Genomic DNA, 23,427 nt, shown 5'->3' with positions numbered 1-23,427 from the left:
GTCAGTTGCATTGCCAGAAATTATCTGCAAAATAGATATTTGGTGCAGACGTTAAATTTAAGGGGTTTGGGCATTGGGTTTGAGAGATACGAGTATGACTCCTCTTATATCGTGGATTTTATTCCTTGGATTTTCAGGAACGGTTTATATTGCTTTAAAGGGCGTTCCGTGCTTAAGGTTTTCTCTTGAGGATAAATTTGGGTCAGATAGAATTGAGGGGGAGGTATTGAGCCAAAAAGTGCGTAAAAAGCGGCGTCTAGCCTTGGATAAAGTGTCATTGGAGGAGACCGTAGCGAAAACCCGGAGTATATGCGTGGAAGAAGAGGTAAAAAAGGGCGAAAAATAAGGGTATATTGATAAGGGATTAGAATAGCACTGAAATAGAGGAGGGAGCCGATACAGTGTCAAAACAGCCTATATATGCGCCGAAAATATTATCGCGTGGGCCAAAAAGCCCAATATATGCGCCTATATATGCGTCTTTAAATGAGGAGAATAAAATGGATACAGAATTTAAGAAGCATGAGACTCCAACAGGGAGAAAATCGGTAGAAACGAGCGCATATAAGCCATTCATAGAGAAGGAAAATGTAAAAACAAAGAAACAGAAGCAAAATGCAGTAAAACGTGAAAAACAGAAGCTATTAAAGGCGCGCATTGAGGAGGAAAGACTTAAAAATTATCGTCATCATCAGAAGACACTTGAAGAAGAACGTCTTAAGACGTTAGTTTGCCAAGCATCAAACTCCGCTTGGCATCCACCATCAGAATCAGGAGAATGGATATTAGTTGGTGCTAAGGGAAATCGTCACGTGACATCCGTACTTGCTACAACAGTAGGATAAATGAAAGAGAGAATTGAATGAGATATAGGAGTTTTTAACATATTTTCTGTATGTAGTAGAAGGGAAATAATGTTTTTTTTTTTTTTTTTGAAAATTTTAATGTTAATTTAAACAGTGTTTAAGTAAATATTTTAGAATGATTTAATATACAATAAGGGTTATGGATTTTCTATTTTAAGGGTAGTATATATTTTATTATGTATTATATACATTGCCCTAATAATGTTATGGTAATGTATAATGTTAAAAAAAAAAGGAGCTTGAGGCTTATGATTAAAAGTTATAAGCACAGGCAATTTCTATTAGTGAAAATGAAAAAGATTCTATACTCTATTGATATTTGAAGATTTTTTGCTTTCATTTTGATTATGATATATGTAAATGTTGAAAAGAAAGTAATAATAACTTTATTTAATAAAATGAATGTGAATTTTCTTTTTAAAGTGTAGAATGTTGTATGTTTTATTTATTTGAAAAAACCGTTTATAAATTTAATTTAATTTAATTTTATTATGAATGCTATATTTATTTATTTAAAAATGCTTTAAAATGCACAAAAAATCTTTATAATATTCGGCCTAGGTTAATTTATGACTATTTTATAATAATAACTTATATGTCCACTTAAATATATAATTGTATATAAATTGTGTATATGTTATTCTTCAAATTGTCCTCCATTTTTTAATCCAATTTTTTTATGGAGTATCCATTCTTCTCCCAAAACTCTTAGTCTAGTTGCATTACTTCCTTTATTATTTCCAGCCCATTCGTTTACCGCAAGTCGAATTAATTTATCCGCTTGTAATCCATAATGTTTCATGAAAGCGTTTCCTGCGATATCTATAAATGTGCTAATGATTGCAAAAACTGTTTCAGAGGAAGGTGATTCATTTAGAATTTTAGCAAGAAGAGTCCATCCAAAACGTATAGGTAAGTGATTAGGAATATATTCAGTTTGCATAATTGCCGAAAATACTGCAAAAATTCCGCACTGTCTTTCTGTATAAGATGCTTCTTCCTCAAACTTTCCATTCTTTGAACGATAAAATCCTAATGCTTTTCTTCCTTCTTCTGTATTTTTATTATACTAAAAAAAATATATGATTATTTATTTTTATAACTTGTAACAATCAAAGTCCTACATTGAAATATGGTATTGTATAAGGACATTTTTTAGCAAAACGTGCCAAAAGTATATCAACCAAATCAGGATGACTAGACATCAGAAAAACACAAACAGTAGCCAAAGGATATGCTGAATACAAATTAACAGTAACTTCAGTTTCCGCTTGTTTCTATGTTAAATTAGAATTTGAATCATATTTCTAATTCTATACTATAACTGCTTTTGATAAAAAATTCAATATCCAATGATATACCGTTATAGCTACTTCTTTAGACGTTTTGATAATTTCTTCCAAATCTCTTGTCTATATAATTAGTAATATTTTAAAAGAAAAAACATATAAAATACAATGCGTGCTATTTGTTGTTTGGAATTTGTTAATTGACCACATTTTGGAGTAATTTTACGCTTGTTTTGAAAACAAAATGTTCTCCATGTCGCATTTTCCGAAACTGGTTTAAGAACATTCAATTTAATATCCTAAAAACATATTAGAAATTTAATTTCAACATAACTACCCACTTCTATCCTCTTTTTGTACATTAATACACGATCCATTGCATTATATACATATTCCTTTTTTAATTCTGGTGTTTTTTTTTCTTCAACCACCGGCTCTAAAACATCAATAGTCTCTACCATATCCATTTTGCTTTCATTATTATCCATTTTTCCCTCCATTTCTATATTTTTTTCTTCAAGTTTTTTTTGATAAATCATCTCTTGTTGCTTAATTTCAATATTCTTTCGCTCAATCTCCTTCTCCTCCTCATCCGCTCTCTTTATTGCCTTCTCTATGTTCTCCACAATCTCTTTATTCCTATGTTCAAACAATATACTCTCTTTAAAATCCATTTCTTTATGTTTCATTGTTATTTTTTCTAAATGTTTTTCTAATGATACATCATATCTTGAGCAATCTTCTAAACCATGTGTACGATTCCCAATCAAAGAGAATGCATGATCTATTTCTGTTGCTTTTTTTTTCATAGCCGACTATCTTTATTAAATATATAATTTATTCCTTAGATTCTTCTCACATGGACTATTTCCTTGGTTTTTTGATTATAAAGATGCCATGAATCAAGATCATAACTTTTTTAAATATATCAGAGTGATTCTATATGTATAATGCCTTTTACTCTACATAATTTACTGGATATTCTTCATCCTCACTGTCATAAATATCATCATCGTTATTTTCCCTTAAATTTCTGAGATTATTTTCAAATTGCATAGTTTCATATAAAGAGCCGATGTTCTCTGTTTTCCTGAAGTTTTCATGTTTTTTTTTAGAATTTTTGTGGATCATCAAAGTTTTTATAGAAAATTTGTTATTTCTTGTGCCGATCAATGAAAATATATTATTATTGAAAAATAAAAATATTTGAATATTGTATTTCAAATATGGAGAAGTATAACAAGGTGTTTTTTGAATAAGGTGAATTTTGAACAATAGTGTTTTGTATATAAAATTTTCAGTAAAAAAAAAAGTATTTTATGAATATTGAAATCAATCAATTCTTAATGTTTTGTGAATTTCGTCAGTATTTCGGTTCCATTGTGTTTCTTTAGCGAAAAAATTTCTTCCTAAATTATCAGGACTTTTAACTTTATAGATTCGAACAAGCCAATTTTCAGTAGTAAAAGCTTCCTCTGTAAAATTATATTAGTTTTTGTTAATGATTTGGGTTTCTTACCCAATATACTTAATGAAATATCATCTGATGGTATACTTTGTTGTCTTACTAGATCATATGAACGGTCTTTACCGTACATTTTATTAAAGCTATATCGATTAAAATAAAGAAAGATAGAGAATTAAACGAACTTGTAATAACACATTTTATATAAAAGACTTTCCTTCATAGCAGGAGTTGCATTCTCGTCGACTCGATATCCATAGTAATTGGAATAAAAATTTTCTTCATTTACTTCGTTTGGCCAGATACCTTCTGCCTATAAAATAGTTATATAATAGAAATAACATATTTAGAGTATACAATTTTAATCATCCAAAGAAACTTGATATAATTAGTTTAAAATCTTTAATTTAATATTTTTAGTTTTTACCTTATTTATATCATCTCCTGAATAACCTAACAATCCTCCAAAAATAACAAGAAGATAATCTACTTCATGTTTTCTTAAAATTGGATATGAAACCTCTTCAGAACTAGCCATTACTTTGCCTACTGTCTATATCCAATTAGTCATAAAGAAAAATACTCATATACCTACCGCTATATGAGTATTATTCCATGTGTTATTATCAACTATGGTAATTCTATCTGCTATGCCAGTGATTTGATAACCATAGTCCCACCAACTCATTACTTTTACATCATATGGTGTATTTTGCCTTAACCAATAATATGCTTCCCGATAATCATCAATAATGTAATCCTTTCCCTGTGGTGTCAATCCTGATAAAACCACAGACGGTGATGAATATGCATTAAATGTAACCCATGTGCAGTGATTGACAAAGATTACTAAATAATAAAAAAGTATAACTATTAATAAAACCCTTGGAATCCATGATTTAATAAATTTATTGGACATATCTTTTGATGCTTTAAATGCACTAGATGAATAGTATTTTCGTTTTTCTAGAGATTTCTGTGCCTTTTCATGAACTACTTTTGAAATAGGTGTATCTGATTTTGCTCTAAACGAACCAGATACTATTCTAGACCAAATTTCTGGAAATACTAAATATTTGTCCAACAAGGATGATAAACTAAGCGCAGACGATACACATACAATAGGTGCTAATACTAATATAAGACGAACCATTACTCCCGAAAAATAACTGGCCATAATACTGTAAATTATAGCAAAAATATGTTCATTTTCTAATTTCTGAAAATAAAAAAAAACACCAGCAGGAAATAGCCATATTAATAATGAAAAATCGAAATAAAAATATGACCAAGAAGTAGGTTGATGTTCTGAAACAGAGGTAATGATAGGAATGTGAATTTTTGCATATTCAGAGTTCCATAAAGAATAAAAACGACCTGTCCATGGAGAAATAGTTCCCATCATCGTTAATATAATTAACAAAAGAAAAGAGATTAAAAACAAAAAAAATACACTGTATTTGAGAAGATCATGAAATTTCTTGCCAGAAATATGAGATCGTATAAAGTTTGTAAAAGCAATAAGTTGTATTAAACCAAAAATACCTAATATCTTAATTACGAATATTATCTTTAATCAGAAAAATTACCAAGAGCGCTCATATGCTCATTTGTACGAATTGGTTGAAACCCAATGAATGGAATTTGCATTGACATTAGTGTGCCTAAAGTATAAAAGCTAGAGTATGCTATATATATCTTCGATGAGTAACGGCCCATCAAAATAAGACAAAAGCAATGCAAAGGAATCATGTTTATAATGAAAGCGTAACCACCTTTTATTCTATATAAGTATTTAAATATAAATATATATATATATATTACCCCAAGCTGCAGCCATATAAAAATAAAAAAAAGCTGTCAATGCACCAAAAAAAGAACTTCCCGTCTTTATAGCTTTGTTCCATAAACAAAATGTTGTCATAAGAAGAGTAATGGCAATCGCTTCATTGTCATAGCTTCCTGAAACAGATCTTGAAATGTATCCCGGTACGATAGCAATTAATGCAGCTGCTAAAAGTCCAGATTGTTCATCTTTTAAATCTTTTGTAAAAAAGTATGTTGCAATTGCCGTTAAACTAGAGAATACTGGTGCAAAAAAAACACATATGTTACGAATATCGATAGGATAATTAAAAAAATGAAATATTGAGTATATAATGTATGATGTTACCATCAATCCTGGATATAAAGTTCCACCTGCTACACGGCCAAGTGGATACCATCTTGAATATTAATCAATATTTATCATATAAAGAGAAAAAAATAAAATGGAACTATACGTTCGATCATCAAACCAATTCCAAAATTCATCTAAAGAAGATGAAATAATATATTTCGTAGCTCTGAAATTAAACCCTTAATATTTTAATAATCAAATCATAATGTTATAAATTTTTTACATGGATCGAATTCATGAATAATAGATTCATATCTTATAGGATTATCAGCACAAAAACTACATAATCATTTAGGAAAAACATACTTCAAAACTGAAAATAGTCTAGGAAGAATAGATGAAACTTAAAAAAAAAATTATTAATTTTATTTTTTTTTTGTTAAAGAATACCTGAAATAGCTATAAAAATAAGTATCTATAAAAATTAGTCAAATATTTTAAAAATTAAAAAACATGCCTTCAGTAGTCCTTTTATATCCTTAATAGTTTCCTTAGAAGATGAAGAGGTGTTATGAACTTGATTCATTTTAATTAAAAATGTTTTTTTTCAAATTCTTAAGGTTTTTTCCAACGTGAACGGTGTATGTGAATAGAAATATAAAAAAATGTTGAAATAAAATGTAATAAAGTGTCGAAAAGATAGTCACCAATTAATTTTCTCCTTTTTATAACATAGATTCGTGTGTTCTCATATAAATATCTTTTTAAAAAATTCCAAGTTTGTAATTTTATTTAAAAAAATGCCAATTATTTTTATTATAAATAATAATAAACCAATAGAATCCCTTCTTTATCTCCCTTGTTTTTTTTTTTAATAATTATATATTTAATTCCTTTTCATCCAACCTCAATGCATACTATTATTGACTTTTGTTATATTATACAATAAACCCCCCTTTCGTTTCAATCATAATATAATTTTAAATATTCTTTTTCAGTTTTCACCAATATTTTCTCTTTTCTCTTCTGAATTCTCTTCTGAATTCTCTTCTTTCCATTGTTTATAATATAGATTACCATCAAATCCATGTTTTTGACCCGGTCCAAAAGTAGAACGCATTGGCCGCACTTTCATTGTCACAAATGGCTTTAACTATTCTATATTAACCCTTTTTCTCTTCATTCTTATATAAATATATACTGATGTCGTATCAAGTCCACTTGGAACAATAAATGTTCTAACTTTAGCCCAATCAATGATATAACCACCTAATTTTTTTTAGAAAAAAATGACACTTCTATACACTCTTGGTGGTAATGATAAACCTCGTTTTGTATGTCTTCCCATTGAGCCTGTTCGAGATCCTTTGTAGAACTGACGACCCTGTTTAGATGTCATCGGAAGCCTTAAAATATCACTTTTTTCCCGGAAAAAAAAGCAATATATACTTACCTTTTCGCTCCTTTCAAAATTTGGGATGGTTTAAACATTATTTATTGTTTTTAACCCTTTTTTTTCCAATAAAAAATAATCGTCTAATGATGAACCCTCGAAATTAAAGTGTAGATATTTCGAGATAAAGCTAAGCATACAACACGCATACAACACGCATATAATACGCATATATAGCGCATATATAGCGCATACATCCCGCATACATCCCGCATACACTACATATATTAGTCTGCTTGCTTAGTAAAACCCATTTATCCATGGCAAAACGACATACAAAAGCTGCTGAAAAAATTGCTCGTATTCTTAGCGGTCCTGGTGCTTTTAAACTACCCTCTGATATTCACGGCTTAACTTTATTCATGGCCTTTAAAAATAAAGATGGACATATGGGACCCAGGCAAGTCGTATTTATATTATTTTCAATATTAATAAATAATAGAAAATTCTGGAAGGATTATTTGCCAAGTGTTCAATTTCATAATCCATATTTGCATATTCAAGTTTGTCGAAGTCATGAAGAAAAAGATGCAAAGTTAAAGATCCATCAGAGTAAGATTATATATATATAAATATATAAGAAAATGTCTTAAATAAGTAGAATTGGGTGATATGGAGATTGATATGAAGCATAAAGATGCGTCAGAGATATGTCGAGAGTTTGTAGAGAAGACGAGAGCAGTTGAAGTAGGAAAAGAAGAAATCAAAGAAATTATGGAAAATAGTAAAATGAAGGGTTAATATAGAAAGTTAAAAGATGAAAGGATAAAAAATAAAAGAGATTTGTGTATAATTTTGAAAAAAAATATATTTGGTCAAGAATGGGAAAATAATTGATTCCAGGCAGCAACAGAGCCAAGAACGAATACAATAAGACAAATATCGCGTATGCATGTTTTGTAGACCAAGTAGAAGCGAGAAAGAATAGTTAAATATGATTTTAAAGAAGGAGAAAGATAAGGATCTAGAAAAAACCAGTTAGTAGGGTGAGAATAGGTCTGTAAGGTTAATAAGATGAAAGATAAGAGAGAGATACGAGTACCGTTTGAAGTAGAAGCCAAATAGAATGTAAAATCCATTGGATCATCATGAAATAGTAAAAAATTGGCTAAAAATAATATTTAAAGCAATAGAAAGAAAAAAAAAGATAAATATACCTGCTCCATAGAATAAGTAAGACGATCCTGATTCGTACCCAAAAATTTTGTATGTCCTAATACAACTTTAAGTAAAAGTGCCATAGTAGAAACAAAATGGATCCATTGTCTCCATTTTTCACTAGAACTTGATGTAATAGGATATACTAAAGGATCCGGCTCTCTAGATTGAGCTGTAGATGCTTCATTAAAAAATATATCCTTTAGAAAAGAAATTGAATTGGATATAATTTTATCCTGATAGTTTTCAAATAAATTGTTTTTTTCATTAAGAAAATCTAATGATTCTTGTGAATCTAATCCAAATGATGAATTTTCTGTAGGATATGTTGATTTTCTCTGGTCATTTAATGCTTCAAAAGCAAAAGAATTCGTTTCATTAGATTCCTTTGTTTTAGATGATATTTCACTCAAATTTAATGTTTTTTTCTCCTCAAAAGATGATTCCGGATATAAAACTCTAGCAATCTTTGATAAACGCTCTGATTCATGTCCTAGAATCCTTTCTTTTCTAACTTTACGGCGCAAACGTGCTTTTTCACTTTCATCAAGTACTTCATTATCCATTAATAAAAAGATAAGATAAAAGATAAGATTTAAATAGAAATTTTCTTATAAAAACTGTTAATTTAATGTGAATAATATGTTGAATGGATGTTTTAGAGGTTTTTTAATAAAAAAAAGTAGCGAAGTTGAACGTTCGAAAAATAGAATTTAAATAAAATTAAAAAAAGTGTCATAAAAAGCTGTTTAAGAGATTTTTAATAGTATAAATAAAAAGTACGTTGTTATATTAGTGGGTTTCCTTTTTTTCCGCTTTTTAAAATGATAAAAAATGGGCATTTTTTCAGTATTTTAAAAAACATATGTTAATTATATTAAAATCAAGGAAATAAGGGGTTTTCTTTGGAATATTAGTCATTTTATAAAGGAAATAAGGATTTTCTATGCTTTTATTTAATTTCTTGCTTTTTTATTTTTGAAAAAGACGTTTATTTGGCATTATTTTTTAAAAAAAAGATTTCACTATAAAGTTGTGAAAAATATTAAAGGATTTCTTTTTATATTTAAGATTTATAAGGAGATATTATATATATATTGAAAAAAAATGGAAATTTGGGGATCAGGATGCAATATTTTTGGTCAATTAGCAAAAAATGAAGAACATTATTTATTTGAATTAAAAATGATCCAGCATGTTGATAAGGGAAATATTCATATTGTATTTAATGCATGGTCGGAAATATTATGTATATTTATTCTTTTTTTTATAACTTGAAAAATTTAATGTTTAGATTGTATTAATGGACGCTTGAAACTATTGGGTTTTAGAGCTGATAATATGGATATTCATTTCACAAATTCTATTCTTTGTGCATTTGGAACGATTGAGATTTCAGGGTTTGTTGATTCTGAATTTAATTTAAGAGATTTAAAAGGGAATATTTTACATACAGGTATTGGGATTGTAGTGGAGGCAGGGAATGGTCAATTGGTTGGAACAGACTATAATTATAAGAATCTAATATTTTTTGATACTAAAGATGGAAGATTTGATATTTGTAATATTTTTTCTTTGAAATTAAAAGATGAAAATTCTAAAATTCTTCAAATATCAGCAGGTGCATCTCATTTTGCTTTATTATCATCAGATGGAGAAGTTTATACATGGGGAGATAATATTTATGGACAATTAGGCAGGGAGACTAGTGATGGTGTTGAATCTAATACAGTTCCTACTATTGTAAGTGCCTTACAAGGTCTTAAAATCCAAAAAATTGCAGCAGGAGGTTGGATGACAGGTGCACAAAGTGCAGATAATGATTTATATATTTGTGGCTGGCTAAGACTAGGAAAAATAGTTAACACTTCTGACGATAAATCAGAATTTAATTTAGTGGACTTAGGGGAAAATGTTGATATATTGGATTTTGGAATAGGATCCGAACATATTGTTGTATTAACGACGAATGGTATATATTCACTAGGGAAAGAAGGAGAAAATTGTTTATCATATTCAACTCTAATATGGATTCAAATTCCACAATTTTCTAATAAAAAGATAACACATGTTTTTTGTAGTCAATGGAATACTTTATTAATAACATATGACGAATCTAAAATTGAAAAAGATAATCCTCAAAGTTGACAACGTTCTGCATCTAAAACTGTTATACGAATAACCGATTTAAGGAAAACTCGTTCTTTTATTTCCTTAAAAGGGATAATATACTCTTTGTTTTCTATTAAATTCAAATCAAATGATCCATATCCTTCTTTAATAATATCCATAACTTTTTTTGAAGAAAGTTCGTGAGATTTGTATTTATTTAAAAGGTTTTCATAATATTCAGAAACTAAATGAATGGTTTTAGCTGATGGTACGTTTACTTTATCTAGTAAAACAATTAGGATTTTATCTAAATAATTTTTATATTTCTTACAGATTTTTATAAAATTTCTGATGATATCTCCATTCTGGATTAATTTATATATTAGATCTTCAAAATCCTTGAATTCTAGAAGGAAATTTTCTCCTCGTGTTATACATAAAGAGACAAGATTAAATAAAATCGAAATTAACTCTTCAATATGAGAACTTTGCTTAAGAATCTCTGCATTTGCTGATAGAAATATAATGAAATGCATTAAAAATTTCCAAACCTCTTTCCAATGGTATTCTATGACAAAATGAGATTTAAATGTTAAAAATAAAGGTATCAACCTAGTCTGCATTTCCTTTTTTCAAGAGAACTGATAATATTTAATAGTATTTTAACTTGAAGACTATAAAAAATTAAATAATAATTTAAAAATTAAGGCAATTTACATGTATTTTTCTATATCCAGATTTCTTTTCAAGTTATGATCTAAACTTGAAATTAAAGCATCAAGAATTGCTAATAAAAGTATTCTTTTGCTCTTTATCAATGGAAGAAGTGGTTGTTTTTGTCGACATAAATAAACAACCGAACTATTAGTATCTCTTACAAGTGCATCAAAGCATCCATCATCATCAATTAGAATATAAATAATCAAAAGTGCAAGTCTTGCATAATGACTAGCTCTTAATGATTGAGATTGATATTCTAATAAATATGAAGTAAATGAAATAAATTGTGAAAATGGAGACTCTTCACATTATCAATTAGTATTAATACAGAAATAATTTATTATACCTGCTTCTGAATCACTTGTTGATGATTTGAAAGTAATAAATATATAGCAAAATGCCTTATTCACATTTATAAAATCATATATAGGCAGCAATATAGCAGCCTTACAGCTTGGCCTTCTATATGTTAAGCAATATATACTTATTTAATTAATAGTTACAATTTAGAAAACCCATCTTCAGAGATAATAATACTAGTATCCAATGATGTTGATTTATGACTATTCGAACTAAAGAATATATCATTAAAATATGTTAATAAATTTGTAATATTCCAGATATTATCTGATTCATTGTTTTGAAGATATATATATTCACTTTTACATTCAATACAAATTCTTGAAATAATATCAATGATCAGTTCCATAGCATTATTATCAACAAAATCACTTAGTCGTGTTTGATAAAGATTCTGTGATTCAAATTTTTTGTTATTAGCTAAAACACCAAGAAAAAGAAATGCCAAAAAAGCACTTGAAAATGTATTAGGATCTGTAATATACTAAAATTCCCTAAAACTCCTTTAAAACATTATATATATATATTTACCTTTATAATTGATGGAAAAAAATCCTTATACTGAAAATATGATATAATATCTGAGTTAAATCCATGACATACTGTACATAATGAAAGATTCAATGCCTTTGTTCTAAGTATAACTATTTTAAATTATTATTCATTAAATTACTTCATCGTCTTCTTAATCATTTTACCATTTGTTTCCTTTTGAATCATTCCTTCTAATGATATAACAAAATCCTACCTATATTATACATATAATCTTATACTTTTTCTTATTACCATAAAAATTTTCTCTATATTATCAAGTCCTGATATTATATGGACAACATCCAATGTAAAATTATTATATTTCTTTTGAAGAATCACCCTCAAAAACACTTTAAGCGTCTATTTTTCTTCATTACTTCTTTCTTTCTTTTCATTTTCTAATTACATCAAGTACATTCCCCACTCTCAACATATCCATATTCCTCATAATTAACACTCCTTTTTTAAACATATTTCTTATATTATTCTTCATAATTAGTCCATTCATAACCCTTCTACTATATACCTGTCGTCTAAGAAGATCATCCGGTGATAACCCCTTAAGAATCCTCTCTAACTCCTTCAAATTACTTCTCATAACATATAAATCCTGCATAAACTGATCATCTAACATCTCTTCTCCTGTTTTCTATCCTCTTTATAAGTCTTATTTCTCTTATATTTATTTATTATATTTTACACAAAATATCCTCTCATATTGCGCCAAAATTTTCGGCTGAAATTTCCTTTTGCTCATAAACTCCTTATTATTCATGTAAATACTCTGTTTATCCCCTAATCTACCCTTCTTTCCTCTCTATTTACCCTTTCTTATGGATCTATAAATTTTTAGGTTGGGTTGCTATGGTTACGGTCACGTGATATCCTATCAAAACATCCAACTCGACGAAGTCTAATAAAAAGGTGTATATTAAAAGAGGGTGTAAAACGAGTATTTTGTGGTATAAATTGATGGTATTTAAGGCAAGACTTGATGATAAAAGTGTTAAAACTCAGCAAAATATATCAAAGATAATTGAACTTATTGAAAGATCGAAAAGGTGTTTTTTTTTTTGAATAAAGGAAAAATAGCTAATATATGAGTAGATCAGTAGTTATTACAGGGTCTAATATAATGTATGGTGGAGAGAATGGGGTATATAATTTTTTTTTGAGAGATTTATGGTAATTTTTAAGGGATTTTATTCATCAGATGGAGTTTATAAATTTGTTGAAAAGGTTAGGGAAAAAGGGGAGTTTTTAATAGGATTTAAGTGTTTTAAGCGATATCCGAATGTTATGATGAAGGCTAAGGATTTACTTGATTCATTAATGTTTCGTGATGAGGTTTCTACGTCGATATTTTATTCATTTATGAGTGAGTTACGTACGCTTATTTTGTCAGCTAGACCGGCAAATACGTATAAGTTTTTAAAGATTTTGAGGGATAGATCATCAGTTTTAAAGTGTTATACGGAAAACATTGATAATTTAGGATTACAAGAAGAAATAAGTTCAAAAACGAATGATTTAAAAAAAAATAATGTAACAGAGTTTAATGATGATATTAATAAAATAAAATGTATGATTTGTGGTGTAAAATGTGATTATAGTGTAGAAAGAATTGAACTTTTGAGAAATGGTCAGGTACCAGATAGGTTTGTATGTGTAAATGATGAAAAGAAGATAAAAAAGGAAAAAGGAGCTTTAAAAATAGGTTTTTTACGTCCGGGTATTGTATTATATGGTAATACGCACCCTATTCAGGATTTTTTGGGTGAATTGACGGCATCTGATGTTAAAAAATGGCCAGATCTATTGATGATTATTGGAATATCACTTAAATTTATACCTATTAATTCTTTGATCAAAGATATTTCAAAAATTGTTCATACGAATGGAGGAAAAGTCATTTTTGTCAATCGTATGGAACCATCTAATAATGAATGGAAAGGAATTATTGATTGGTACGTCGATGCTGATTCTGATGAATGGATTGAAGGACTTAAAGAAAGAAAATTACCAATGTTTACCTATCAACCTAAATCATCTGCATTTCCTATTAAAAAAAGACGTTCAAGTAACTTTTTCTTTTTTAACATCATATATATATATCACTTATTTTATTTAGAAAAAAATGGAACTGAACAAATATTATACGAAATTTCTAAAGCCGTTTCTCCTGTAATATCTTTACTCAAAAAACCTTATACGAGTTCTAGAAAAAAAAAAGTATCTAATCTCCCTAGAGTCAATTTTTCTGTTCCTCCACCTAAAATGGCACCTTTAGTTCTTACAAAAAATAAAATTCATGTAGTCTGTGGAAATAAAAAAATAAGACCTTAATTCATTCTTCTTTAAAATGGCTTTTTTTTGGTTTATTTACATTCATTCTTCAGAATTTTGTTTTTTAATCTCTATAACAACTCATTATGTACAAGTTTTATTCTTAGTAGAATTGTATAAATATATTTATGTATTTTTATCATTTATTTCATATCATAATTTCCTTATGGTTCTTCAAATATATATAATTTATAAGGCGATATTTCTTAACCTCTTAAAATTTTTAGATGACTCAAAATGTATTATTTGAAGAGGAAATAGCAAAGATTCGCTCACAAAATGGCTCTATAAATAGTCGTCAGAAGCTGGTATATATATATTCATATTATTTTTAATTTAATCTTTATAGATTGCAAATTTATTGCTTGGAATAGAAGAAACACTACGTAATGAGAACTCGCAGGGAAATATTACAGGGTATTTTGCATCTCTTGTGAGAGGAATAATGTTTTTCCTATTTATTTTGACAGTTTAGCTGGTACTTTTAGAAGAATCATTATCAAATACGAATAATAGTGAAGTTATATATTCAATACTTTATCTTCTTGATTTAGTGGTTCGTTTTATAAGTGCGGCTTTAATTCGTTCTAAATATGATCGAATATCATCGCTTTTGAGTTCTGTTTTAACATGTTCTGGAATGAGCTCGTCAACATTACGTTATACAATTAGTTGTATACAAAATGTTTTAATTGTTCAAGAAAACTCTACGTGGACGAGTCCTAATAATAATATAAAGCCTATATTTAGTTGTTTATTAATATTGAGTATGGATTCTAGGCCTAAAATTAGGAAAAGATCACAGGAAGCAATAAGTAAGATCTTGGCGCATCCGCCTCCAAGTCCATTAATAATACATCCAATTCTTGATTTTTCATTGAGGGAAACATTTAATATATTAAAAAAGTCTCTTTTAGAAGTAAAAGAGGGTGTAGGATACAAAAATAAAAAAAATGATTATTCAAAAGTGATTTATAGTTTTCAGCTTTTGAAAACTATTGTAGATGCAGGTGGATGTCCAGCATCTAAAAGTGAGGTGCTTTGTTCTATTTTGGCGGAAATTTTGGAAACTAAAGATGTATATTTGATTATGATAGCTTTTGATGTATTTCTTGTTATATTTAAAAAATCAATTTTTGAACCAGAAAGACTATATGGTATTTTGGAGGTGAATATTGTTATAAATATATAAGGAAATTTATATATTAATTAAAATAGTTGATATTAAGAAAAAAGCCTTCAGAAAAAGACATTATGTTATTACCTCTGTGGTTTTCTGTGATAGCTACTGGATTTGAATCTTACTACCAATCTGAGCCATATGCTACATTCAAATTTCTTCCTCAATTGTTTACGAATATATTTCCTTTTCTTAAGTCAGATTCTTTTGAAATCAGGATTTCTTGTAGTGAAATTTTAGTAAAATTAATTGCAAATTGTATTCCTAATGATATTGGACAAGATAATGAAGTAGTAGTTGAATTAACTAAGATAACTATGCAAGGATTTACGTTGAATTATCGAGTAGCTTGGAAAGAAATATTTAAAATATTAATAGCTTTTTTTAAATATCTTCCTTCTTATATTGATCCTTATTTTATGGATGCCATAAAATTAATAGGTGATATGCGTGAAAGGGATGAATTTAATGAAAAGACAGAAGCAGATAAAGTTATTGGCTTTGCTGTTAAAGCAATTGGTCCAAAAACTATTTTGGAAATTCTACCATTAAATCTTGATCAAGAAAGGTTAAAATATATATTATATATAGATATTAATTAATATTTTTTCAGTGAGAAATTTCCTAAGAGAGAATGGATGTTAGCAGTATTACGGTCTAATATTTATAATACAGAATTGCAACATTTTATATCAGAATTTATTCCTCTCTCTGAAAAATTATATCAGAAGTTATTAGAAAATAAGGATTCTCAAGGAGAAAAGGATTCTAGAATTTATATTGAGCAAATATGGTCCCTTTTCCCTAGTTATTGTAATTTTCCTTTGGATCTTGAAACAGTATAATTCATTAAAATTCAATGTATATTTTTTGACTTTATTAAGGCATTTAATCAAGACTTTGTTCAGTTATTGATATCATTATTTTCTAATCAGGCGAGTCTTAGATCAATAATTTGTCAAGGGTTGCAAACACTTGTTAATAAGAATAAAGATTTAATTGACAATGATTATTTTGATGAAGAACTTAAATACAAATCTCCCATTACAAAATCAGATGCTGAAAGAAATTTGGCTCATTTACAAAAATTTATATCTGATATACTTTCTGCACTTTTTAACGTTTATAGTCAAACACAATCTCAGTTTAGAGAATATATATTATTATGCATAAAATCATGGTTATCTATTACAAGTAAAGAGGTTTCATATAATATTCTATAATTAATTATATTAAACGTTATTTAGGAGATTATAAATATTTTTAATAGAGTTATTGAATTATTATCACAATCTTTAAAGGAAAACTTGCTACCAAATCCTAATAAAGATCTAACTTCTATGTCATATACAATGTTAGATCTTTTAGCTGTTATGATTGTTTATCTTCCAGCTGATACAAGCTTACAGCTTTATGATATAGTTAAGTCTCAAATTTTAAATGAATCAAATCATATTCTTCAAAAAAAGGCGTATAACTTATTTTGTAAAATGGCTGAGAATTTATCTATTAAAGTATTTCTGGAAAATAATATAGAGGAATTACAGAAATTATTTCTTGAGAATGTGACAAAAATACAAGGTTCTGTAAAAAAGGTGACATTGTTTCGAAATATTATGTTCTATTAAACTGTTTAGCATCGTTTCTATGCATTATATCATATAATAAATATGCTTCTACCTAAGGATTTGCATTTTATATCATTGATATTGCCAGAACTAATAATGGGAACAAAAGAAACAAATAAAAAAGCTAGAACTATGGCACACAGTCTTTTGATTTTGATTGGAAATAGGATATTAAAAGAATATACTATTGAAAATAATGAAATATCGGAGATGAATGATAATGTATCTGATATTAAAGCTAATATTGAGGGATTTTTTACTATGGTTTCAAGTGGATTACTTGGGAATTCCCCGAATATGATTAGTGCGACTATTGTATCAATTACTAAACTTTTATATGAATTTAAAGGTAGTTTCTTTTAATTTGTTTCAAGCGTTAATATATGATATAAGACGTATTAAATTTAGATTTTATTTCCAAGTTGTTGGATACAGTATATGTATATATTATTTCAGATAATCATGAGATTGCAAAATCTGTTTTGGGATTTGTTAAAATGACTATCGCATCTCTTCCTACAATTATTATAGAAGAACGTTTACCCATGTTGATATCTAATCTTATGGTTTGGGTTCATAAGAATAAAGGTCATTTTAAAGCGAAAGTTAAGAATATTATAGAAAGAATGATAAGACGTTATGGATATGAAACTATTGAGAAAGAAATTCCAAATGAAGATAAAAAATTGATCATAAATATTAAAAAAACAAAAGAACGTCTTATAAGAAAGAAAATAGCTAAAGAAAATATATCTGGAAATTCTACGTTAAATAATAAACATAGCAATTTCAACTATGAATACGAAACATATAAAAATGAGGATAGTGATTCTGATATTTCTTTTCTCGTTAATGATTCTGATTCTAAAAATAAAGGAATTTCTAAAAAACAAACACTTATTAAAAAGGTTGATGATGAATTGATTGATCTTTTAGATAAAAATTCCTTAATTAATATCATAAATATAAATTCTAAGGATCAAAAAAAGACGACAAAAAAGAAGCCTATATCTATGCAATTTAAAGTTGATAATAATGGAAAAATTATTATTGAAGATCTTGATAAAATTCATTTAGAAAAGCTAAAGTCTAATTTAATAAAGGGTAAAGATAAAAATCTTCAAAAACAATCAAATAAAATACAATCCAAAAGGAAAAAAGAAAGTGATGATGATGATAGTACTGATACAGAGAATATTACAAAAAAATGCTCATTTTCAATAAATAAACGAAAAGTAAAAGGTATTCGAAACTCTAAACGTGTTAAACGAAGATTTATTAAATAACATATTTATACATAAAACTAAATTGTTTCTTTAATATATAGCTATTACATTTATTTAAATGTAGACTCTATGGTTTGTCACATCCGTAATCGTCCAGGGACTAATTACGCAATGAAATGGAATATAGAGCCTGAAATGTCTAGTAAAATGAGCATCAACCTATTTATCATTAATTCAATAATTAAAACAATGTATTATAATTAACCTCTTTCGAAGGAGCATCTTAATTCTATCATAGACCTTTCTTTTTTTTGGCTTGTCGTTGAATACACAATAAAAGTATAAATTTCATCTTAATATATAATTAAAATAAAATTAAATATTGTGCATTATTTTTATACGAATGACTTTTTAAAGATTTGGATATCTTTTAAAAAAATATCCAAATTTTAAAAGTTTCAAGCCAGTTAATAAAAAAGTTTTTCGACTGCCGAGTTTTATAGTTTATAAAATGATGAAAAAGAGAGTTTGAAAATTATACAGATATGTTTCGTATTAGATGTTTCTTGAAGCAAGAATTAAGATGTTTGATATTAAAAACGATAGACCGTAAATTTTCAAGTTCAGTATATGTAAACTCTCCAAGTAAAGAAATAATTAAGAAAAAACAAGTTAAATATGAAGATATTTGCCGAAAAGAAATATTGTATTTGCCACATAATCCCAAAGTGATGGAAAATGTTGTTAAAAAGTCATTTTTTAAACGTGCTGATAAAGGTCTTTATGCCAATCGTTGTATTCAATTTGGTAATAATGTTCCAAAATCAAAACTTAAAACCCGAAGAAAATGGCTCCCAAATATTCAGAAAAAGTTGATTTATAGTAAAGCATTAGATAAACTTGTTCAATTAAAAGTTTCAACTCGTGCACTTAGAACAATTGCAAAAGTAGGTGGATTAGATGAATATCTGACAGGAAACAAATCTGCAAGGTTAAAAGAATTAGGTATGCGTGGTTGGGAACTTCGAGAGATGATATTGAAAGCACGAAAGAATAAAGAAGAGACCTTTGTAGATGATTCGAAAGATGAAAAGTCCTCATGATTTTTATAGTTTGTTACATATTTATTAATTCGTATTAATAAATATGTAATTTTATGTTGAATTGTTATATATAAAATGTTGTGTTTAAATGATTTGAAGAAAGGTGTGATTTTAATGAAGGGAAAACCATAATAGGTATTGTACAGTAGAAAGTTTCACATTCCAAAGAAAATGACGCAAAATAATGTGTTTCTCGATAATCTCTATAATTCTCTTTGACCAATTTTGGAAGGGTTAAGGTTTTTGCAGGAGAATAATCCTCATTATTTAGTTGTTCAGAAGTTAGCGGTATTGTTATTTCTAGTCGTATTGTCCATAATAAAGAAACTAATATATTATTAAAATGTAACATAAATAGAAATATGTATTTACCTCCAGAAGTTTTAAAAGAAAATGGAGCCTTAGTAGGAATAAGTAGTTTAAATTGTATTCTAGAGGCACATAATGTAGTTTCTGAATAACTATCATATGTTTTACGAGTTGCTTGAGAAATATTAGACTTTGAACAGTTTGTGATTGATTCTTCAATTATTTCTGTTGTTTCTAGGAAAAATTTTACCTAAAATTTTTCAAGAATTAATAAAAATGTAAAACAAACATACATAATAACATGGTATTTTTGAAGATGAAAAATCGATAACTCCTGTTATTGTTTCACCTAAACTATAAGATAGTTTTAAAATTGATATAATTCCAATTATATTTCCATTCTTATTAATATTAAATTTTTTATTTGAAAAATTATTATATGATGAATTGTTTTCAATTATATCTTGTATTTTATTTTTCATATTAATTAAAGGATTTATCTGTTTTTGAGTATCAGGAAAATGTTCTTGTGTATTTTCTTCAATACTATTAGATAAAAGTAAATCTTTTAGAGACTCATCAAGTATATGTTCTGATAAATAATAAATAAAATCTTTCTTGGAATATTCATCATCTTCATACGTAGAATCCAAATTATTGGAATTTTCTTCTGTATTTGAGATATCATCATTTTTTGATAAATTATATGAAAATATTTCTGCTTCATCAGTTAAATATATTATAGGAGAAAAAAGATCATATATGATTTGATTCCCCAAATCTAGATAAAAACATGAGTTTTAATTGAAATATTTTGCAATTTATTACCATCAATTTTATATAAAACTTCAAATGGAATATTTGATACTTTTAATGGTTGTATACTTTTTCCTGAACTTTGTGTACCAATAGATAAATGATAATTTATTTTTATAGATTTACCGTCATAACTTGGTGGAAGTTGAGATGGCAATTTAAAGTTATAAATATAACTTCGACTTTCTCCTGGCGCTAATTCAAGATCAATAAAAATAATAGATGGCGGTGTTGATAGTATAGGAATATGCTTCATCTCTAAAATTCAAAATTAGAAAATATAGCAGTCATTATTTTGAAAAACTTTTTATTTTTTTAAATTCACCTAATGGACTCATAGGTTGGTTTTTCAGTGAATTATTTATTCCATTGTTTATACCATAATTACTAATAAAACCTAACTTTTTGTTTATTTTAGTGCCATTTTTACCCATTTCTTCTTTAGTAGATTTTATAGAATACTTATTTGTTTTAAATTTTTCAAACATTTTTACATTAATAATCTTTTCATTTAATGTAAAATATCCAATAACTTGAATATACCCTATCAAAAGCTTTTCTTTTGATTCATTTTCTAACGATCCTTTAACTAATTCCAAATTCAATTGCGAATTCGCTTCTAAATCATTCAAATAATCGCTTTTAACATTGAAATCATAAAAAATATCACTGTTTCCCTTTCCTTCCTCTGATTCTACCCTCTTATCTGAAAATACATTTTCCTCTCTATTTTCCTCTCTATTTTCCTCTTTTTTTCCCTTTTTTTCGCACGATTCTTCTTCCTCAAACATTGACTCTTCTATATTCTCTATATCTAGTGTATTTATTGGCTTTTTGCGCTAGTTTTTACTTCTTCAAACCATTCTTCTCTTTTTCCTCTAAAACACTCATTTTTCCCTCAAAAAACACCCTTTTTTCCCCGTTTTTTTTCGCTATCCCCTCATTTAACTCTTCCCTTACTAGATATTGCGTTTTCAACGGGTAATTCCCGTTTTTTTGCGACTTATCTGCCTTTTTTTGCTTTTCATCCCGCTCTTTTTCCTCCAAGATTTCATGCTTAAATGTTATAATAAATGAAAGATATTCTCCTGCTATAATATACTCGTCTTTGGCTCTAATATCGACCCGTATTTTAGACATTTTCATGCAAAATTGGCCTAATTTTCATGGTTTCCATTATTTTAATATTTATTGAGGTTCTGGTCGAGACTGTACGAGACGTCAGAAAAAAGTTAAGAAATCCTTAAGAAATCCTTAAGAAATTGTGGCCCAAATATCAATGAATTTTAGAGGATTCTTAATAATATATATATTTCTATGTTGTTTAGAAGGTTTTTTAATGGTTTTTGGCGAAAATCCGGTCGAAAACGGCCAGAAAACAGGATATACAGTATGTCATTGAGGGGATATTTTTGGGGAATAACTGATGTATTTTGAGAGCAATTGGGCTGTACTTGTTTCTACGTCTAGATTCTGGTTTAATTATAGAGTATTTTGGTTTTTTTTTGGGTTTAAATGAGTAAAAAATGGGATAGCACATGGCAAATACATTAGGGATGTATCGTACGATTAAACGGCTTGGAATTCCTGATTCTCAGATTATATTGATGCTATCGGATGATGTTGCATGTAATTCTAGGAATGTTTTTCCTGGAAGTGTATTTCATAACTCGGATCATACATTAGATTTGTACGGAGATGATATTGAGGTAGATTATCGTGGATATGAGGTTACGGTGGAGAATTTTATTAGATTATTAACAGGTATTGTTTATTTGTGTATTTTTTTTTGGGGAGAAAAAATGGGGTTAATGATGAGGGATTAGGAAGAGTTCTTCCTGATGCGCCTAGATCGAAACAACTCTTAACAGATGATCGATCGAATATTTTTGTGTATATGACAGGACATGGAGGGGATAATTTTTTAAAATTTCAAGATTTTGAAGAAATATGTTCTCATGATATTTCAGATGCATTTGGACAAATGTGGGAAAAGAGACGGTAGATTGTTTTTTTTGTCGAATAAATTTTTGTATATTGAATAAAAAATTAGATATCATGAGATTTTATTTATGATAGATACATGTCAAGCAAATACGATGTTTTCGAAGTTTTATTCTCCGAATATTCTTGCAATTGGGTCATCAGAATTAAATGAATCATCTTATTCGGTGAGTTTTAAAGAGATATATATATATATATTTGTTAAGAATATTATTAGCATCATTCTGATAGAGATATTGGTGTATCTGTTATTGATCGATTTACTTATTATACTTTGGACTTTTTGGAAAAAGTGAATATTACTTCAGAACATACATTTAAGGATTTATTTGATTCATATGATAAAGATCTTGTACAATCTACTCCAGGCATTAAAACTGATCTTTTTAGTCGAAAAATTGAGAATGTTAAAATAACTGATTTTTTTGGAAATATAAGGAAGATAGAAATTAACCAAGAAGATCAAAAATTAAAATTAGGAGAATCATCAATTGATATAGTTGAGCCATATAATTTTTCGGAGACCAAATCAAATTCTACTTCAAAATCAAACTTAAAAAAATCAAGCATGCATTTTTCTGAGTTGCAAAAAGCAACTCGTTTACAATCACCAGAAAGAGCATTAAAATTTAAGGTTATAGGCATTACAATTTTTTGCATTAGCATTTTAATTTTAATATGTAAATTTTAATTTTTATAATATTTTATATGTAGGATATAACTTATTTTATTATAAATA

The 23,427-nt window shown here is 27.6% G+C and overlaps 13 protein-coding genes across 13 annotated transcripts; 7 read left to right on the top strand and 6 right to left on the bottom strand.

Moving 5' to 3' along the window:
• The first annotated feature begins 48 nt into the window (after positions 1-48).
• On the top strand, positions 49-913 carry T552_01785 (hypothetical protein). The gene is made up of 2 exons (XM_018370352.1): positions 49-325; positions 369-913. The coding sequence occupies exons 1-2, from the start codon at positions 95-97 to the stop codon at positions 843-845; spliced, it is 708 nt and encodes a 235-aa protein (XP_018226069.1). The 5' UTR covers positions 49-94; the 3' UTR covers positions 846-913.
• A 590-nt stretch (positions 914-1,503) lies between these two features.
• Positions 1,504-3,211, bottom strand: T552_01784 (hypothetical protein; the record flags this gene model as incomplete). Its single annotated transcript, XM_018370351.1, has 7 exons — positions 1,504-1,935; positions 1,991-2,143; positions 2,186-2,278; positions 2,323-2,454; positions 2,497-2,970; positions 3,015-3,069; positions 3,117-3,211. The coding sequence occupies 7 exons, from the start codon at positions 3,209-3,211 to the stop codon at positions 1,504-1,506; spliced, it is 1,434 nt and encodes a 477-aa protein (XP_018226068.1).
• A 230-nt stretch (positions 3,212-3,441) lies between these two features.
• Positions 3,442-6,371, bottom strand: T552_01783 (hypothetical protein). The gene is made up of 13 exons (XM_018370350.1): positions 6,257-6,371; positions 6,190-6,214; positions 6,106-6,142; positions 6,023-6,054; positions 5,903-5,978; positions 5,445-5,845; positions 5,210-5,395; positions 4,216-5,165; positions 4,048-4,173; positions 3,978-3,998; positions 3,806-3,933; positions 3,675-3,763; positions 3,442-3,630 (listed from the first exon to the last, which is right to left on the bottom strand). The coding sequence occupies exons 1-13, from the start codon at positions 6,323-6,325 to the stop codon at positions 3,488-3,490; spliced, it is 2,283 nt and encodes a 760-aa protein (XP_018226067.1). The 5' UTR covers positions 6,326-6,371; the 3' UTR covers positions 3,442-3,487.
• A 316-nt stretch (positions 6,372-6,687) lies between these two features.
• Positions 6,688-7,276, bottom strand: T552_01782 (hypothetical protein). Its single transcript, XM_018370349.1, has 4 exons — positions 7,193-7,276; positions 7,066-7,145; positions 6,941-7,008; positions 6,688-6,892 (listed from the first exon to the last, which is right to left on the bottom strand). The coding sequence occupies exons 1-4, from the start codon at positions 7,228-7,230 to the stop codon at positions 6,734-6,736; spliced, it is 345 nt and encodes a 114-aa protein (XP_018226066.1). The 5' UTR covers positions 7,231-7,276; the 3' UTR covers positions 6,688-6,733.
• A 176-nt stretch (positions 7,277-7,452) lies between these two features.
• T552_01781 (hypothetical protein) lies at positions 7,453-7,933 on the top strand (the record flags this gene model as incomplete). Its single annotated transcript, XM_018370348.1, has 2 exons — positions 7,453-7,744; positions 7,794-7,933. The coding sequence occupies 2 exons, from the start codon at positions 7,453-7,455 to the stop codon at positions 7,931-7,933; spliced, it is 432 nt and encodes a 143-aa protein (XP_018226065.1).
• Positions 7,934-7,961: 28 nt separating this feature from the next.
• Positions 7,962-8,962, bottom strand: T552_01780 (hypothetical protein). The gene is made up of 3 exons (XM_018370347.1): positions 8,350-8,962; positions 8,235-8,300; positions 7,962-8,190 (listed from the first exon to the last, which is right to left on the bottom strand). The coding sequence occupies exons 1-3, from the start codon at positions 8,914-8,916 to the stop codon at positions 8,008-8,010; spliced, it is 816 nt and encodes a 271-aa protein (XP_018226064.1). The 5' UTR covers positions 8,917-8,962; the 3' UTR covers positions 7,962-8,007.
• A 495-nt stretch (positions 8,963-9,457) lies between these two features.
• On the top strand, positions 9,458-10,498 carry T552_01779 (hypothetical protein; the record flags this gene model as incomplete). The annotated part of the gene is made up of 2 exons (XM_018370346.1): positions 9,458-9,599; positions 9,645-10,498. 2 exons carry the CDS (start codon positions 9,458-9,460, stop codon positions 10,496-10,498), a joined length of 996 nt encoding a protein of 331 aa, XP_018226063.1.
• Positions 10,499-10,537: 39 nt separating this feature from the next.
• T552_01778 (hypothetical protein) lies at positions 10,538-12,833 on the bottom strand (the record flags this gene model as incomplete). Its single annotated transcript, XM_018370345.1, has 13 exons — positions 10,538-10,553; positions 10,583-10,745; positions 10,794-11,030; positions 11,075-11,136; positions 11,180-11,483; positions 11,529-11,641; positions 11,686-12,026; positions 12,074-12,186; positions 12,241-12,286; positions 12,329-12,436; positions 12,483-12,563; positions 12,603-12,725; positions 12,777-12,833. The coding sequence occupies 13 exons, from the start codon at positions 12,831-12,833 to the stop codon at positions 10,538-10,540; spliced, it is 1,764 nt and encodes a 587-aa protein (XP_018226062.1).
• Positions 12,834-12,999: 166 nt separating this feature from the next.
• On the top strand, positions 13,000-14,462 carry T552_01777 (hypothetical protein). The gene is made up of 5 exons (XM_018370344.1): positions 13,000-13,137; positions 13,184-13,232; positions 13,274-13,315; positions 13,361-14,156; positions 14,208-14,462. The coding sequence occupies exons 1-5, from the start codon at positions 13,049-13,051 to the stop codon at positions 14,420-14,422; spliced, it is 1,191 nt and encodes a 396-aa protein (XP_018226061.1). The 5' UTR covers positions 13,000-13,048; the 3' UTR covers positions 14,423-14,462.
• Positions 14,463-14,617: 155 nt separating this feature from the next.
• T552_01776 (hypothetical protein) lies at positions 14,618-18,562 on the top strand. Its single transcript, XM_018370343.1, has 9 exons — positions 14,618-14,730; positions 14,772-14,855; positions 14,898-15,590; positions 15,641-16,170; positions 16,216-16,441; positions 16,487-16,804; positions 16,850-17,197; positions 17,240-17,579; positions 17,624-18,562. Exons 1-9 carry the CDS (start codon positions 14,650-14,652, stop codon positions 18,514-18,516), a joined length of 3,513 nt encoding a protein of 1,170 aa, XP_018226060.1. The 5' UTR covers positions 14,618-14,649; the 3' UTR covers positions 18,517-18,562.
• Positions 18,563-18,955: 393 nt separating this feature from the next.
• On the top strand, positions 18,956-19,605 carry T552_01775 (ribosomal protein L28). The gene has a single exon (XM_018370342.1). It carries the CDS (start codon positions 19,002-19,004, stop codon positions 19,557-19,559), a length of 558 nt encoding a protein of 185 aa, XP_018226059.1. The 5' UTR covers positions 18,956-19,001; the 3' UTR covers positions 19,560-19,605.
• Positions 19,606-19,623: 18 nt separating this feature from the next.
• T552_01774 (hypothetical protein) lies at positions 19,624-21,005 on the bottom strand (the record flags this gene model as incomplete). Its single annotated transcript, XM_018370341.1, has 5 exons — positions 20,989-21,005; positions 20,697-20,942; positions 20,162-20,649; positions 19,932-20,118; positions 19,624-19,886 (listed from the first exon to the last, which is right to left on the bottom strand). The coding sequence occupies exons 2-5, from the start codon at positions 20,938-20,940 to the stop codon at positions 19,624-19,626; spliced, it is 1,182 nt and encodes a 393-aa protein (XP_018226058.1). The 5' UTR covers positions 20,941-20,942; positions 20,989-21,005.
• A 972-nt stretch (positions 21,006-21,977) lies between these two features.
• Positions 21,978-23,422, top strand: T552_01773 (GPI-anchor transamidase). Its single transcript, XM_018370340.1, has 6 exons — positions 21,978-22,074; positions 22,123-22,173; positions 22,220-22,448; positions 22,511-22,685; positions 22,738-22,855; positions 22,906-23,422. Exons 1-6 carry the CDS (start codon positions 22,024-22,026, stop codon positions 23,377-23,379), a joined length of 1,098 nt encoding a protein of 365 aa, XP_018226057.1. The 5' UTR covers positions 21,978-22,023; the 3' UTR covers positions 23,380-23,422.
• The last annotated feature ends 5 nt before the right edge of the window (positions 23,423-23,427 follow it).

Source organism: Pneumocystis carinii (assembly GCF_001477545.1).
Source record: "Pneumocystis carinii B80 chromosome Unknown supercont1.7, whole genome shotgun sequence".
NCBI lineage: Eukaryota > Fungi > Ascomycota > Pneumocystomycetes > Pneumocystales > Pneumocystaceae > Pneumocystis > Pneumocystis carinii.
This window is presented reverse-complemented; position numbering and strand designations above follow the sequence as displayed.

What these genes read in the sequence shown, in the direction of transcription:
- T552_01783 (XM_018370350.1), bottom strand. Translation starts at nt 6,325, where the DNA reads ATGAATCAAGTTCATAACACCTCTTCATCTTCTAAGGAAACTATTAAG. An exon ending in GGAATAATACTCATATAGCG is followed by an intron (nt 4,174 to 4,215) that starts GTAGGTATATGA and finishes AATTGGATATAG; the next exon opens with ACAGTAGGCAAAGTAATGGC. An exon ending in TATAAAATGTGTTATTACAA is followed by an intron (nt 3,764 to 3,805) that starts GTTCGTTTAATT and finishes TAATCGATATAG; the next exon opens with CTTTAATAAAATGTACGGTA.
- T552_01785 (XM_018370352.1), top strand. Translation starts at nt 95, where the DNA reads ATGACTCCTCTTATATCGTGGATTTTATTCCTTGGATTTTCAGGAACG. An exon ending in GTATATGCGTGGAAGAAGAG is followed by an intron (nt 326 to 368) that starts GTAAAAAAGGGC and finishes ATAAGGGATTAG; the next exon opens with AATAGCACTGAAATAGAGGA.
- T552_01776 (XM_018370343.1), top strand. Translation starts at nt 14,650, where the DNA reads ATGACTCAAAATGTATTATTTGAAGAGGAAATAGCAAAGATTCGCTCA. An exon ending in TAAATAGTCGTCAGAAGCTG is followed by an intron (nt 14,731 to 14,771) that starts GTATATATATAT and finishes TAATCTTTATAG; the next exon opens with ATTGCAAATTTATTGCTTGG. An exon ending in TACAAGGTTCTGTAAAAAAG is followed by an intron (nt 17,198 to 17,239) that starts GTGACATTGTTT and finishes TAAACTGTTTAG; the next exon opens with CATCGTTTCTATGCATTATA.
- T552_01773 (XM_018370340.1), top strand. Translation starts at nt 22,024, where the DNA reads ATGGTTTTTGGCGAAAATCCGGTCGAAAACGGCCAGAAAACAGGATAT. An exon ending in GCCAGAAAACAGGATATACA is followed by an intron (nt 22,075 to 22,122) that starts GTATGTCATTGA and finishes ATGTATTTTGAG; the next exon opens with AGCAATTGGGCTGTACTTGT. An exon ending in TAAATGAATCATCTTATTCG is followed by an intron (nt 22,856 to 22,905) that starts GTGAGTTTTAAA and finishes GAATATTATTAG; the next exon opens with CATCATTCTGATAGAGATAT.
- T552_01775 (XM_018370342.1), top strand. Translation starts at nt 19,002, where the DNA reads ATGTTTCGTATTAGATGTTTCTTGAAGCAAGAATTAAGATGTTTGATA.
- T552_01782 (XM_018370349.1), bottom strand. Translation starts at nt 7,230, where the DNA reads ATGTTTAAACCATCCCAAATTTTGAAAGGAGCGAAAAG. An exon ending in ATTTTGAAAGGAGCGAAAAG is followed by an intron (nt 7,146 to 7,192) that starts GTAAGTATATAT and finishes TGATATTTTAAG; the next exon opens with GCTTCCGATGACATCTAAAC. An exon ending in GGGAAGACATACAAAACGAG is followed by an intron (nt 7,009 to 7,065) that starts GTTTATCATTAC and finishes AAAAAAAATTAG; the next exon opens with GTGGTTATATCATTGATTGG.
- T552_01780 (XM_018370347.1), bottom strand. Translation starts at nt 8,916, where the DNA reads ATGGATAATGAAGTACTTGATGAAAGTGAAAAAGCACGTTTGCGCCGT. An exon ending in TTACTTATTCTATGGAGCAG is followed by an intron (nt 8,301 to 8,349) that starts GTATATTTATCT and finishes TATTATTTTTAG; the next exon opens with CCAATTTTTTACTATTTCAT. An exon ending in TTTGGCTTCTACTTCAAACG is followed by an intron (nt 8,191 to 8,234) that starts GTACTCGTATCT and finishes TTAACCTTACAG; the next exon opens with ACCTATTCTCACCCTACTAA.
- T552_01777 (XM_018370344.1), top strand. Translation starts at nt 13,049, where the DNA reads ATGGTATTTAAGGCAAGACTTGATGATAAAAGTGTTAAAACTCAGCAA. An exon ending in CTTATTGAAAGATCGAAAAG is followed by an intron (nt 13,138 to 13,183) that starts GTGTTTTTTTTT and finishes ATATATGAGTAG; the next exon opens with ATCAGTAGTTATTACAGGGT. An exon ending in TTTATAAATTTGTTGAAAAG is followed by an intron (nt 13,316 to 13,360) that starts GTTAGGGAAAAA and finishes AAGTGTTTTAAG; the next exon opens with CGATATCCGAATGTTATGAT.